A 14,404-nucleotide genomic window follows, 5' to 3' on the forward strand; every position below is an offset into this window, starting at 1 on the left:
GCAACGGGTAGTGTTCATTACTTTGCCCACCGTGCTTTTCCAGTTGTCCATTAACCAATAAAGTTGAATATGAATATACTTCTAGAACCTACCCAGGTAACCAATAAGCATTTCCAATGCAATTTAAATGCAATCCAATAAGCATTTAAGTTGCCTTAAATGCTACTTAAATGCTATTTTGGCAAAATATGCGGCTACTTTACTGCTAGCCCTCTTATAGTGCTGACAATGCTTATTTGCAGCTATTTACCGACAAGAAGAATTTCAATAGAATTGTGGATGCCAATTTACAACAGTTATGCAGTCAAAAGGCTGATAAACAGCAACCTGCAGTATAGAGCTTGCTTAGCCCAGTGCAAAAGGCTACAAAAACTTATCGTTTTTCACTCAAACGTATGTTTTTTACCGGGGTATAACTGGGGGAAAACAAAAACAAACGTGTAAAATCCATGTAAAATCTAACAACAGCAACAACAAATCGCGCGCCTATGTGTGCGTGCGGCAAACGTCAGCAAGCTCAATAAAACGCCAGGGATGCTAATAAACGATTGATTTACTGCTTATATTAATGCTTATTGGTTACCTGGGTAGTACTAACACTGTAAACAATTATTTTCAAATATTACAATTTAATTGCTTTCCATTGGCCCATCATGAGACTTTCAGGAACAGTAGTATATAGAGCTTGCTAAGCCCAGTGCAAAAGTCTACAAAAACTTATTGTTTATCACTCAAACGTATGTTTTTTTATCGGGGTATAACTGGGAAAAAACAAAAACAAACGTGTAAAATCAATGCAAAATCTAACAACAGCAACAACAAATCGCGCGTCGATGTGTGCATACGATAAACGTCAGCAAACTCAATTGAGCAAGCTCTATGTTGTTACCTTTAACATGACTGAAGTTTTTGGAGCGTCTTAGTAGAATACGAAACCTAAAATTAAAAAAGAAGAAAATTTATCCAATTTAATTCTACTATGTATATTTTATTCACGACAGAAACGTATTTCGCCTACGACTTGCAGGCTTCCTCAGTGTCTGTTTTCTTTAGCACGTCAAACAATAAAAATTTTAAAAAATGCGCTTTTTTAGATATTTAACTGTTTAGTTTTATATTTTTGTTAAATTTCCTTTTGGCGCAGACCATAGGTGATCCATAGAGGTTTTATTTTCTGTTTTATTTCAACAAAACAAAATTTTTACAGTGCACGCATTTTTTCTAAAAGGGCAATTTTAGTTCAATACATATTCAAGCAACTCGAAATACTTCAAGAATCTTGAAATTGAAAGCTTAAAGAAAATGACAGATGCGGATCTGAAAAACGCGATTTTGCAGCTTATCAATCTCATTGAGAAGGAGCAGCAACAGCAGATGGAAAACCTAGAGAAATGTGCAAACCCGGCTGGCAGCGGCAGTGACAAAATTATCGAAACCCAGGCCAACGGTATTCAAGATTTCCAAAAGGAACCAAACGCAGTAGTTTTCCCGGTGCGACTGGTTTTTACGAAAAACATTTTTACGAAAGACGGCGAAACCCTGGACGATATCCCCCGAGTTAGATTCCTTGTACGCAAGTTGAGTACACCGTTAAGCCCCAAACACAATGCATACGGATTTTACTACGTTGCGGCAATTTGACAGTTTTTTCATGGTTTTCTGTCAAATTTCCGCAACGTAGTAAAATCCGTATGCATTGTGTCTGGGCCTTTACACAAGAAGTACGTAAATATCATTCTTCCTCAGTAACCCCGCAAACTTAAAAGAAAGCACCGAAGTTGGCAAAGTTTTGCCGAAATTTGGACAGCCGAACATTCGGTAAAAATTTTTATGCTACCAAACGTGAGTAAAGATCTGGTAAACGACGATATGCACCACCGAAATTTTCACCGAACGCTCGGCTGTCCGAATCTCGGCAAATTTTGCCGAGTTTTTCAAGTGTGCGGGTCTACACTCTAGAAGAGACCATCTAGAAGTTGAAGAAATTATTCGAAAAATTGCCAAAAGTTCGTTTTCCATTGCTGTTACCAATACCTACAGTAAGATAACGTATATATTTTGGCCTGGACGTAACGCGGTAAATGTTGTTGGCCATTTCCATTTGATTTTGCCGTAGGTGGATAATAACATATACTGCACCCGGGCCTCCTGCGGACTCCAATAGCTATGGGATGCGGGATATCAGTTTGATTCCGAAAACACAGCAGGAGACGCAGGTACAATAACTCTCGAGAATATGGAAGAATGTTACCGCGTGGCATACTTCAGGACGTAATAATGATATTTTATTTTTTTATTTTTTATAAGAATTTTATAAGAATCCTGCAACGAAGAAGAGCAAAAGTTTTTTTTGTTTAATTATAGTCAGTTTAACAGCTTGGGCCATTCGTAACTTCTGCAGGGTTGGGAATTGAACCCAGGTCCTCCGCGTGAGAGGCGTGAATGCTAACCACTATATCAGGATTGACCTCCAAGAGCAAAAACTGTCCAAAACGTTTTGTTGGAAATGAGGTCACTAGCATTACGTCCGCGAATGTCCGTTCACAGTGGCGGACAAACGAACCGTGAACCATGAGCCGCTCATTTGCATCGCTGCGCAGTAGAAAAGGAACGGTTAAGAGTCGCTCTCACAAAAGAACCGTTTGCTCACCTCTTAGCTGTACCTACCTGTCTGTTGTCCTAAGCGATCATTTGCATTGGCTGCACTGCCCAAAGTAGATGCTAAACTCGAAAGGCTCCAGATAAACGATATCATTTCTTTGGTTCAACACTCGGCCGGGGCAGCTCTAATAGCACGCACGTCGAACGCAAATCAGACAACGTATCAAGCCGTGGTATTCGACGGGGCTGAACAACGCGATGAAATGTAACAGGAATCCCCTGCCAAACTCAGACGACATCTTTGCGGAACTGGCTAAAGTACGTTATTTCCCGCATCTCGGTCGAGATTGAGGAACATACATCGTAAATTCTTCCAATACGACCAACTTCCCCCTAGAATCAAGTCAGTATTAGGCGCAGTTCAACCTATCATCGATAGCATAGTGGCCGGCATCCCTGCAGTTAAGCCGTATTTGGACGACTTTCTTATCGCTGGTCGCATCAGGCAAAATCACAGCCGAAGCCTCCATGCTGTTCTCGTGTGCGTGAGTATAGTTTCAGATCGGGTTCCTACCCAATTCAAGTCCGATCTGCTGTCCAGTTACGTCAAAGGAGATCATCGCCGCAGAAGATGCATCAATGTATAGTTTTGGTGCTGTCATCATGCATCGTTTCTCAACCGGTGAGGTCAAGGCAAACGCTCACGTCTCTCGCATACTGACCCTTGTGGAGACGAACTACGCACAAATAGGAAAGAAAGCTTCAGCCCTGATATTCGCTACCACCTGCTTCCACAAGATGCTGCATGAACACCATTTTCTGCTCTAAACCGATCACTGCTCAAGAATTTCGGCTCAAAGAAGTGTATTCCAGTTTACACAGCAAACCGCTTGCCGCGTTAGGCACTGATACTCCTGTTGTACGATTTCGATATTCAACATGTTCCAACGGACAAATTAGGCAATGCTGAGTTCCTATCCTGGATGATGTCATCCCAACGTTGACCGGATGAAGACTACGTGATTACCTCTGTTCGCGTTGAATTCGAAACGAAAGCAGTTCTCGACGGTATCTTCAGCAACCTACCAGTTACGCACCAGATGATCGTGGCTTAAACGACGAAGTATGTAGTTCTGTATCGGTTGACCATCAAATGCGCAACAGATTGACGATCTTAATATTAAGAAATTCTTTGACAGACGAGATGGACTTCAAGTTGTCGACGAATGCGTTATACGAATGCATCGTGGGCACCCTAGGCTGGACTGTATGACATCTCTGGCACGTAGTTATACCTACTGGCCCAATTGCGACGGCGATGCGGAGCAGTTTATTAAACAGTGAGAGCGTATCCTGATGAAGCAGCGTTTCCAACGAAAGCATCCCTGGAATCGTAGTCCAATTCAGTCCGGCTATAGTAACGTGTTCATATTGACTTCGCTGACTCTATTGACTGATATTTCTATTTCGTCATCGTGGATGCTTTTCCTAAGTTTCGCACTCGATTCGAGTTTTGGCAACCCGGAATCATTGGTTTCGGACAACAGAGCGCAATTCACCAGCGAGCGGTTCCACCAATTTTGTCGTGCAACTGATAGCACCCCTCTCCGTACTGCTCCATACCACTTGCAGTGCAACGGTCAAGCCGAACGGTTTGTTGATTCTCTCAAGGGCGTCCTGAAGAAGCTAAATTATGGAGAAGGTACACCTACATGGTGGTATATGCACACATTCCTTTCGGTGGCATCTCCAGCTGAATAGAGATGGTCGGGTAGCGGAAAATTTGCCCGAAACCCGCACCCGTACCCGTACCCGCCGGGTTCGGGTCGGGTTCGGGTATTGGAAAACAATAATTGGCGGGTTCGGGTCGGGTACGGGTTCGTAATTTTTGTTTTTGAAACCGGGTAAGGGTCGGGTCGGGTATCTCTATTGACCACATTTAACACTAAAGATGGTCGGGTACCCGGGCCCGTCCCGTACCCGACTGGTTGCGGTCGGGTTCGGGTATTCAAATTTTCAAACCCGACCATCTCTACAGCTGAAGCTTTCCTTGAAAAACCAATGTGCAATACGTTGGACCTACAAAGGCCCTAAGGGAACCTGATCCTGTGCTTGTGTTACAAGTTAGAACCCAAAACTGCAATAAAACTTTAGAATCCAGACCCAATGAAAAATTTCGGGCTCTGATGAAAGGAAAACTGAGGAAGAAGCATAATGGAACCGACGATTTCGAGAAATTTAAAAAGTAATTCAGAATACCTGCATTTTGACAGGCAAAAGAGGCAGAACGTTGGATTATAAACGTCGTTAGGACTTGACCCTTCTTTATCGACAGACTACGCAGCCGGTTATTAAAGTACGGGAACATTTTACGGGGCTAGTGCAACGATCCTGCTAGCTCTAGTAGCACCGCCTAACCGAGATTCAAATATCTTTCTTGTATCAACAGATTGAATCTAGCCAAGCCGCATTTGAAGATATACAAATAAAATACATTTTTTTACAAAAATTCCTACTGTGCACTGACTTGATCAAAAATAAATAAAGATACTAGAAGAAAATGCGTAAAATTAATTCCGTTTTTTATTTTCTATTTTCTGAACAACATTTTTATTGACGATGTGGCACAAAATACTAAAAACTAAATATAAACGTCTTTAACGAAAGTTTTGAAGTAAAACAATATATACAGCTATTTTGGTGCCAACCATATTCGTATAAAATAATAGAACTGCCCAGGCACCATCTATTCACAACAATAAGTACCGCCTACTTGTATTTACTTAATACTGTTTTGCTTTAAGTTTATCCTTCTCCTTGGCCTCTTTCTCGCGCTCTTTCAAATTAGCTGACGAGCTTCCTCTGATGAGTGTCAGATTAAGCGGGGGCAATGCTGTCCGTATATTCATCAAACGCTTGCTTTTTTCTACTTGTCGCGCCGGATTGGAAGTGATCGAAGTGTTAGAGCTAGCCAAGTCCGTATTACTTTGATCTGTGCGATTGGCAAAAAGATCCGATTTTCGGTAATATCTAGGCATTGAGTAATCGTTGGCCTTAACGCTTGCCGTTTGTATGGAGAACAAACTGACCGATTCACGGTATTTCTCTACCGTGGGTGTCTCCAGGTAGTTCTTCGGAAGATTGGAGTACGATATGGCAGGAACCTCCGGGGTCATACTGATGGCATTGCAGGCGTTGCTTGCCGAAGAAATGGTGAAGATGTCGTTCTCGCTGGCCGGTCGCAAAGAGAAGTACGGTTGTGTTGGCTCCAGCTGGGATAAGCTCTTGTCGAAACCGCATGCCGATTTGGAGAATGAAGTGGACGCCTCAGCTAGGCTTCGCGGCGGACGCAGTATAACCTCAGCATCCTGGACTTCCTCAACGATTTCCGGGATGATTACGGTTGGACCTAGCCTACTCTCACGGATGTCTTGGCGGGATCCTGAAGAAGAAAAGGGGGGTATGTATATATTACATAATGACAGTAAGAAAAACAATTTACAGTGTTATGATGAATGAACGTGTTAGTGTACAATAAATTTACATGACAAAAAGAAAACATTACGAAATCCACTTTAAAAATAATCTTTCAACATCATATATTAAGCTTCCTTGATTTTTTTTTTTAAATATCCACAGACATGATACTATATGGCGCTCAACATCAATATTCCAACGATATTATTCATATATATGCTTGACCGCATTTCAGGGTCAAGACTAAAAACACGAGGTTGGTATATTCCAACGAGAGTTGAGCAATATGGTGGCTATTGGATGGCAATGAAATGACAAGATGACAATAACGCAGACGATGGTGATGATTCTCAGTTTATGATCTTCACGATAATAATGACAGTAACGGTTAAAAAGACGGACAAATCGACACGACGATGTGCATGAACAAATAAAGTACACCGTCAGGTAGACGAATACCAAATCAGATTGTAATTGTAGTAATTGTAGTTTGTTCAGTCAATCTAACACACAACAATCGGAAGAAATATCGAAACAACATCCTGACGTTCATGTTCATCTTAAATATAATAGTTAAATTCAGTAGAATACAAGCTATGCACAACTATACCAAACAAACATTTCTGTTGAATAACAGCTAATCAAGCGCGTGATACCCGGTAATAAGCTATACAACGGTTGAATAAGCTACTGTTAAAAAAAAAGTTTGTTGGGTAACTCTTTAGTAATATTACACTCCCACTGTTTGGAATATTGATGACAGTTTAGTTTTAATTTTGATGCTGAAGCATTCTAAACCTACAGCCACCAATGCAATAAAAGTGTTTGGAAAACACTTTTCGACAGTCAGAAGAGCAGGATTGGAGGGAGATCGAAGGTCAAAATGACTGTGACTTGCGAGTGTCGATGTGCGAGATGCTCAACGGATTGGTGACGAGTAGCCTAGGACCGAGTCACAATTAAATGCTTGTGACTACGCAATCGTGAGAAGTGTAACTTGTTAAAAATGCGTATAAGACCAGATGTTCTTTGCGGGCACGAGATGAAGACAATGCTGTGGTACCGCATATCGAGTTGCAATGGCAAAGATAAGAGGTTCGACGACGCTCACTGAAAAGGGTTCAGACAGCGAAGCTGAAGGAGCTGATGCCGAAGACAAACGAGTCTCCAACGAGGAACTCGTAGTTGCAGCGGAAACTATGAAAACTAAGAGAGCGCCTGGCAGAGACGGAAACTTTAATGTAGCGCTGAGCGCAGCATGGCAGGCATTACGAGACATGTTTAAAAAGATCCTACAAAAATTCTTAAGAAAGGCTACTTTCCAGAGTCATGAAAGATACAGAAGCTCTTCTGTCAAAACCAGGAAAGTCCTCACACTCGATAAACTCTTGGAGAGGATTATTCTTAACCTGCTCACAAACTGCAGAGAGAGTGAACATGACTGTTAGAAAAGCAAATTGGTTTCTGGAAATGAAAGTGTACGCTAGACGCCATACGGGCAGTGATCGAAAGCGTTGAGAAGGCAGCTTCCAAGTAACAATTTGGGTTTTATTACACTCTTATGATGGCATTTAAGACCAAAATTGGTCATGAACACCACCATAAGAGTACAATAAAACTAACATTGTTGTTTGGGCTAAGAAGAAAATAGGAAATCAGTACTGCAACGCTACAACGATGCACACAATAAAATCCCTGGCCTATCTGTGTAGGATCCTCAATAGCTCCAAAACCGTTTTCTGATTAATGAAACGAGTATCAGGCAGAACTCAAATAGGGTTACAGCGTGAGTTCCACAAGGCTAATTCCTCGGAATGCTATATACAACGGCGTGCTAGCACTGAAACTGGCTAGAGATGTGGAAATCGCATAGTATGGTCTCGACTTATTGTTTGTAACTTCTTTGGGAAATGGCGTATGCAGTCAAACTTAAATCATAACCAATTTTCAGTTATTCTTCGACGTTTCGTTTAGTTACGATTCCTTGAGAAGCTTTAAAAATAAAAGCAAAACGTCGGAGAGTTACTGAAAATTTGTTACGATTTTGGTTTGACTACATACGCCATTTTTCAAAGAAGATGTGAAAATCGTCGTCTTTGCGGATGATGTCGAAACGACGGTAATAAGCGGAACTTTGGAGGAGGTTGAAACGCTGTCATCCCAGACAATACATGCGATCGAAAGCTGGATGAAAGGAGGGAAGTTGCAAATAGCTCACTACAAAACAGAGGTACCATAAGTCTGTGATGGCTAACGACCAGCTCTATTTCAACAGCCACGTCGACTAGACTATGGCTGCAACTAGGCGGTCAAGACCTTCAACGCGATCTTCAGACTTACGCCGAATAGTGCTGATCCAAGCATCAGCAAGAAGTGTCTTCTGGCTAACGTATCTTGCTCGATACTGAGACGCGGGCCCAGCATGAATTGCGGCGCTGGAAACCCAGTGAAATAGGATAAAGTTGAACCGCAGCTACCAGCTGATACCCATGCGAGTCACTATTGTCTACCGAACCATCTCGTTGGAAACCCGAATAATCCCTATTTGTATTACACTGATTAAAGACGGTGAATTTTATAGGTAGAAAGCTATTAGCAGAATACGCAAACGAACGAGAGCGAAGTCGATAGTACTGATGAACTGATATGACACATGGAAGAAACCATCGTCCTAAACATTTTGCTTGCACACTAGCACCCTCTGTTATGCTTGTTGCGGAGTAGCTTGCATTTGCAGGGTTTTATGCTGTATCAACCTTTTCGCGTGCTTAATGGCGGCTGGTTAAAGCCCTATAAAGATATACATTTATAGGGCTTTACGGCTTGTGGGTACAACTATCAGAAAAAATAACATGCTTTTGGCAACTCTGCTCACGTCAAGTTGACATTTTCCCCCTTGTAAAACTGTCAAGCGTACGTTAGCAAAGTTGCCGAAAGCATTTAATATTTTCCAAAAGTTGCGCCCACTATCCGCCATTAAGCACGCGAAAAGGTGGATAGGATTTTTACATTTGTATGGTTTTATACTGAAAACTCAAAACAGCACTTGCGCGCCGCGGTGTGGCCATGTTGCGAAACATGCTTTTTTGAAGAATGAGTGGTTTTTGATTGGACGATGGAATTAACGTGAGTGTCTCGTCTGTTTGTCTGTGTCGATAGCCAAATGGCAACAAGAGTGGAACACTGTTACGAATGAAAGATGAACGCACAGACTGATACCGAAGATGGCCAGTTGGGTCAAAAGGAAGCATGGAGAAGGAAATTTCTATTTGACACAATTCCAATCAGGGCACGGTTGTTTCGGTTTGGGCATGGGGCATCGGTTTGGAATTATCCCAAATGCGATTATGCGAAGGAATCACCGGAACATGTAGTATTCGTCTATCCAAGATTCGATACAGTGCGAAGCGAGCTAGTACCTCTTAACGCAGATAATATAGTGAGTGAACGGTAGACATATTGAATACTGCCAACAGGGTGATAACACTAATCTTGTCCGATCTGCAGCGAACATGGAGAGCTGAACAGCGTGTCGTCAGCTAGCGTCAGATATCCAACAGTGCGAACTTCTAGTCGAGGTGGAAAATGATGGCGATGTAGCCAATTATTGAACAACCGTCCTTAGGCCGCTTATGATATCTTGATCCAAAGCAACGCGATTCTGGACGCAGTAAACCCCTTGACCGGACTCATATGTACCCCAAATAATTCCTGTATCCATATTGGACAAATGTCCATAACTGGTGTAGAACCCTGCGAGGGTGGCTGTGACGGAGTGCGCGTCGTGGTGGAGGGCACTTCCCAATCAGTACACGTCTCGATGGGTAGCAGAAGCGCCGTTATTGGAGCAGTGCATAAGCACAACCTCTCCCCGAAGTAGTCGGCTTGTGGCGGTCCAGGGGGTATTTCGGGCCAGGAGTAATGTAGTTTTTAGTGGGTTAGAGTTCCACACAACTCTTTCTCTCTCTCTCTCTCTCTCTCTCTCTCTCTCTCTCTCTCTCTCACACACACACACACACATACAAACGCGGACGAGCGCGGACGAGCGCGCTTTGCTACCATGCCGAGAAAAGTGGAGCCGAGAAACGGCCGGCGTCCAGCTTATTGGTGAAATGAGACACTTTGCAACCTTCGCGTAGGTTGTCTTAGAATCAAACGACGTGTTCAGAGAGCCAAAAATCCAGTAGACCGTTAAGTCTGACGTAGTCTGATTTTCAGATTAGTAGGGCTGCATTGAAACGGGCGATAAAACAAAGCAAAGAGCAAAGGCAACTGCTACACTGAGCTGTACCGAGAGGCTGGCGCCAACCCCTGCGGTGACGCGTACCGCATCGTAATGGCGGAAGTAAAAGATCCTGCGACAATTAGGGAGGTGTGTCCGAATAAGCTGAAGGCTATCGTAGAGTGACTTTCCCCGACACACGCTCCTTCGATGTAGCCACCAACACCGTACGGTCCAGAAGAGACGGCCAGCACTAGCGGTCTGCAAGTCTTCAACGATGAAATAGTGGCAGTGGCAAGACGGCTAAAGATCATGAAGGCCCCCATTGTTAACCGGACTCTTAAGGCAGTAATACAAGCGTTTCCAAATATGTTCAGAACCGTGCTGCAGAAATGCTTTGACGATGGTTGCTTCCCGGACAGATAGAAGATTTAGAAGCTAGTGTTGTTGCCGAAGCCTTCGGGGGATCCAGCGTCATACAGGCCAATATGTCTGCTGGATACATGCGAAAAACTCCTGAATAGGATAACCCTGAATAGACTTACGAGGCATGCAGAAGGTGAACACGGTCTGTCAAATATGCAGGTCGGGTTCCGGAAAGGAAAGTCCATGGTGGATGCTATTCGAATAGTGATCGAGCGATCTGAGAAGATCGTTTTTGCCCCGTTGTAACGATCGACGTACAAAACGTCTCCAACAATGCCAGTTGGGAGGCCATCGCCGAGTCGCTGCATAAAACGCTTGTCTCGGAATATCTATGCAGAATTCTGAGGAGTTATTTCAGGAATCGGGCGCGTTTGTTTACGAAATCGCTAAGGGGCGTAAGACGATGAACAATAGGTCTGGAGTTCCACAAGGCTCCATCCTCGGCCCAACGCTGTGGAACGGGATGCATAACGGTGTACTGTCTTTGAAGCCGCCTAGAGGTGCGGTGATCGACGTGACTTTCGAGTCACTGGAGGAGGTAGAAATGCTGGTGACAGAGACGATTGGAACTATCGAGAACTGGATACTGGGGGCAAAGCTGAAAATTACCCATCATAAAACAGAGGTCATGCTTAGTGTTCGACATCGGAGCGAAAATTGAAATCCGGGTTCCGGTCCGATCCGGTCCTGCTGGTCAGCAACTGTAGAGCCGCACAACCTGCAGTCGTCACCGTCGGAGAGCACATCATTACTTCAACGCGTGTTGTCGAGCATCTGGGAGTAATGATAGATGACCGGTTGATTTTCAAGCACTACGTCGACTACGCTTTCGAGAAGACGGTGTAAGCTATCAATGCGATAGCCTCAATCATGCGAAATAGTTACGGGCCAAGTAGTAGCAAGCGGAGGCTACTGGATAGTGTACCATCGTCGATACTGCGGTATGGATCGCAGCACTACGTTCGAAGCGGAATCGCGTGAAGCTGAATAGTACCTTCCGACTCATGGCTGTAAGAGTCGCCAATGCGTATAGAACAATATCGTCGGAGGCAGCATGTGTTATCGCTGGAATGGAATGATCGGCATTATGCTTGTGGAAGATAACGACTGCTACGGACGATGAAACACCAAGGAGCTCGGAAGCTGGGGAGAGAAGAGTCGCTGTGCAAATGGCAGCAAGAGTGGGATACAACAGAGAACGGTACCACTTCTGACAAGTTGGTTGAATAGGAAACATGGAGAAGTCGAGTTCTACTTGATCCAGTTTCTCTCAGGTCACGGTTGCTTCAGGCAATGCCTGGGAAATGCCACCCTTGACCGTGGAGAACATAGTGGGTGAAATGTGTCTGAAGGAGAGCGTGTGAAATGCCGTTAACGGCGTTGTAGCACAGATTATGTTGCAACTACAACGAAATTGGAGAAACGCCCAGCGAACTACCAATCCCGGTTAGCATTGTCTCGACAGACGCATTGGAGGTGAAGTGACGAGTACGACGGAACCAACCAAGCTAGGACAGAAACACTGCGAGGGCGGCCGTGAAAGGCCATCGTCATCTCTGGATCGGTTCACGTCTCGACAGGTGCAGGGACAGGTGTATGATGTAACCTGGAAGTCCGGAATTTTTAACCTAATCGACTGCTGTGTTTGGGATAAGAAAATTTGTAACGCAAAATTAAATCCGTCATCTTCTTGTTTTTAGACTTTACATTGGAAAAGTCGCTGCCTTTCTACTTGTGTCTGGGCCTAAAATATTATCAACTAATTTCAAAGTCTACAAAAATAGCTCCATAGAATAATGAATACAAGAACATAGATCATGCAAACAACAACAAGCAACTTATAAGTATTTATATCACTCACCTCGTTAGTGTAAGTTTAGAGACGTTAGTCAAAAATCCGATCAATTACTTTGGTACAAATTTTATTTCAATTAAGATTGCCTTACTGTTAAAGTTGTACTCTTACTCTGCTTATCAATATGACAAAATAGACTTAACCAAACACATACAAATGAATTACTTTGTACAGTGAATTTTAAATCCTCCTTTTGAAGTGTTCACATTCCCTGTATCTGTGCGTGTTAAATTTAAATGTTTTGTAGTTGCTTTGTACTTTAATGAAATACTATTGAAAATGTTGCTCATGCATTCTGGTCGGCAGCAGCATAAGTATAATTGTATGTTGTGATGAGTGTAGTAGTAGTAACTAGGAGTAGTAAAAGTAGTAGTAGTAGCAGTAACCGTGCATGCACACACCGGTGAGTAATGTGTTGTAATCTGGACATGAAGTACTAGTTACATATTGTTACCTTCGAGGCGTTGCAAAAGCTTATTAGAGTCATCCTCTCGTTTGCTGTCGTTGTTGTTGGTGTTGTTGTCCGGGACTGCGGCAAAGGCAGGCGGTGTTACCAGCGTATCTATCGATGCCGACTCCGACGAAATGGCAAATTTGACCGAAGAGGGACTCTTCAGGGACGACTTCGGGGGAGTGTGCTCCTGGAAGATCTGCGAGTTGGCAAATACGGCCATAACCTCTGGCGCCAGCATCGGTACGTTGGTTTGAATTTCGCGACGTAAATCATCCTCGTGGATTTTCGAGCTGGGGATAATGAGTAGCGTGCAAAGAAAAAGGGAAGTAAATTAAAATACGGAGGAAAAGCGATTTCGGAGACAATAAAATTAAGCAAGGCATAAAATACTAATGGGAAAAAAGAACAAATGCTTGGTTTTCGTACGTTCGGCAAGTGAAAGTCGTTTTCTTTCGAGATACAACTTACGATTACGACCATAAAAATGGAATAGAGTGGCATGTTCATAGTTCGATTTTGATAAATTCGTATTAAAAAATCATAATCATTACTCGTAATGATCGTAATCATTACTTTTTTATGGCCAGCGCAGTAACTAGATCAGTCTTTAAAGAAACTCCTCTTTAAAAGTTGAAATAAAACCCGTTCACTGTACATACCTACCTACTTACAAGGCACAACCGTCACCGAAAAAAAGTCACTGAAATGCGATTTGTGATGCAATGTGTGCATTTGAGAGAAGCTTGCGGCGACAGACTTTGCAATATGGGGAAACCGTAGAATAAATATGAAAAAGTAACGAAATTCGCCTAACTTTTTTCTACTAAAAGAAATCCGGCTGAGAAGCGAAGTTTTCATCTTTTTAAACTGCGCCGAAATTACTTGCTTGCCGTTACATGCCGCTGAAGTATGGATCAGTGATATAACGTTCATAAAATTGAAGGAAAATCTAATTTAACCATAGAAGATTTATTGCTTAAGGTGGCTAGTGAAGTACCTAAGCAAAATTTATTGAACTTTGACAAATTTTAACGTTCGCAAGACACAAAATAATAGCCGGGCTACTCAAATTCACTATAGGTTATCGAGGAGTTTTACGCCCGTTTGACAGATGGTCGAAATACTGAGGGGATTACAATGGACTAGAACCTGAACATTAGATATTCAAAATAAACAAAGTTAATTATCAATTTATAAAGTTAATACTTCGTTAAATCAAGTACACTTTTTTTGTTTCCTGAACATTTATTATGCCTATGTGAGGTAAGTCAAGGTCTACACGAACCTGTTTGCATGCTTTGTTCGTTTGGAACCAAATTTGACGGTTACGCCTCTGTACATAGCACCGTCTGTAGCTAAACCTTGTATA

General features: G+C 42.9%; 1 protein-coding gene across 2 annotated transcripts in view; it reads right to left on the reverse strand.

Annotated features, from left to right (window-relative positions):
* Window positions 1-5,185: 5,185 nt before the first annotated feature.
* Window positions 5,186-14,404, reverse strand: part of LOC128741577 (uncharacterized) — a 66,215-nt gene continuing 56,996 nt past the window's right edge. For both annotated transcript variants that reach the window (XM_053837505.1, XM_053837504.1), the window contains exons 5-6: window positions 13,036-13,325; window positions 5,186-6,043 (exon numbers count right to left, since the gene is read on the reverse strand). In XM_053837505.1, coding sequence (XP_053693480.1) covers window positions 5,385-6,043; window positions 13,036-13,325 — 949 coding nt within the window. In that variant the 3' untranslated portion in view covers window positions 5,186-5,384. The remainder of the gene's footprint in view (window positions 6,044-13,035; window positions 13,326-14,404) is intronic.

Source organism: Sabethes cyaneus, chromosome 3, assembly GCF_943734655.1.
Source record: "Sabethes cyaneus chromosome 3, idSabCyanKW18_F2, whole genome shotgun sequence".
In the NCBI taxonomy this organism is placed as follows: domain Eukaryota; kingdom Metazoa; phylum Arthropoda; class Insecta; order Diptera; family Culicidae; genus Sabethes; species Sabethes cyaneus.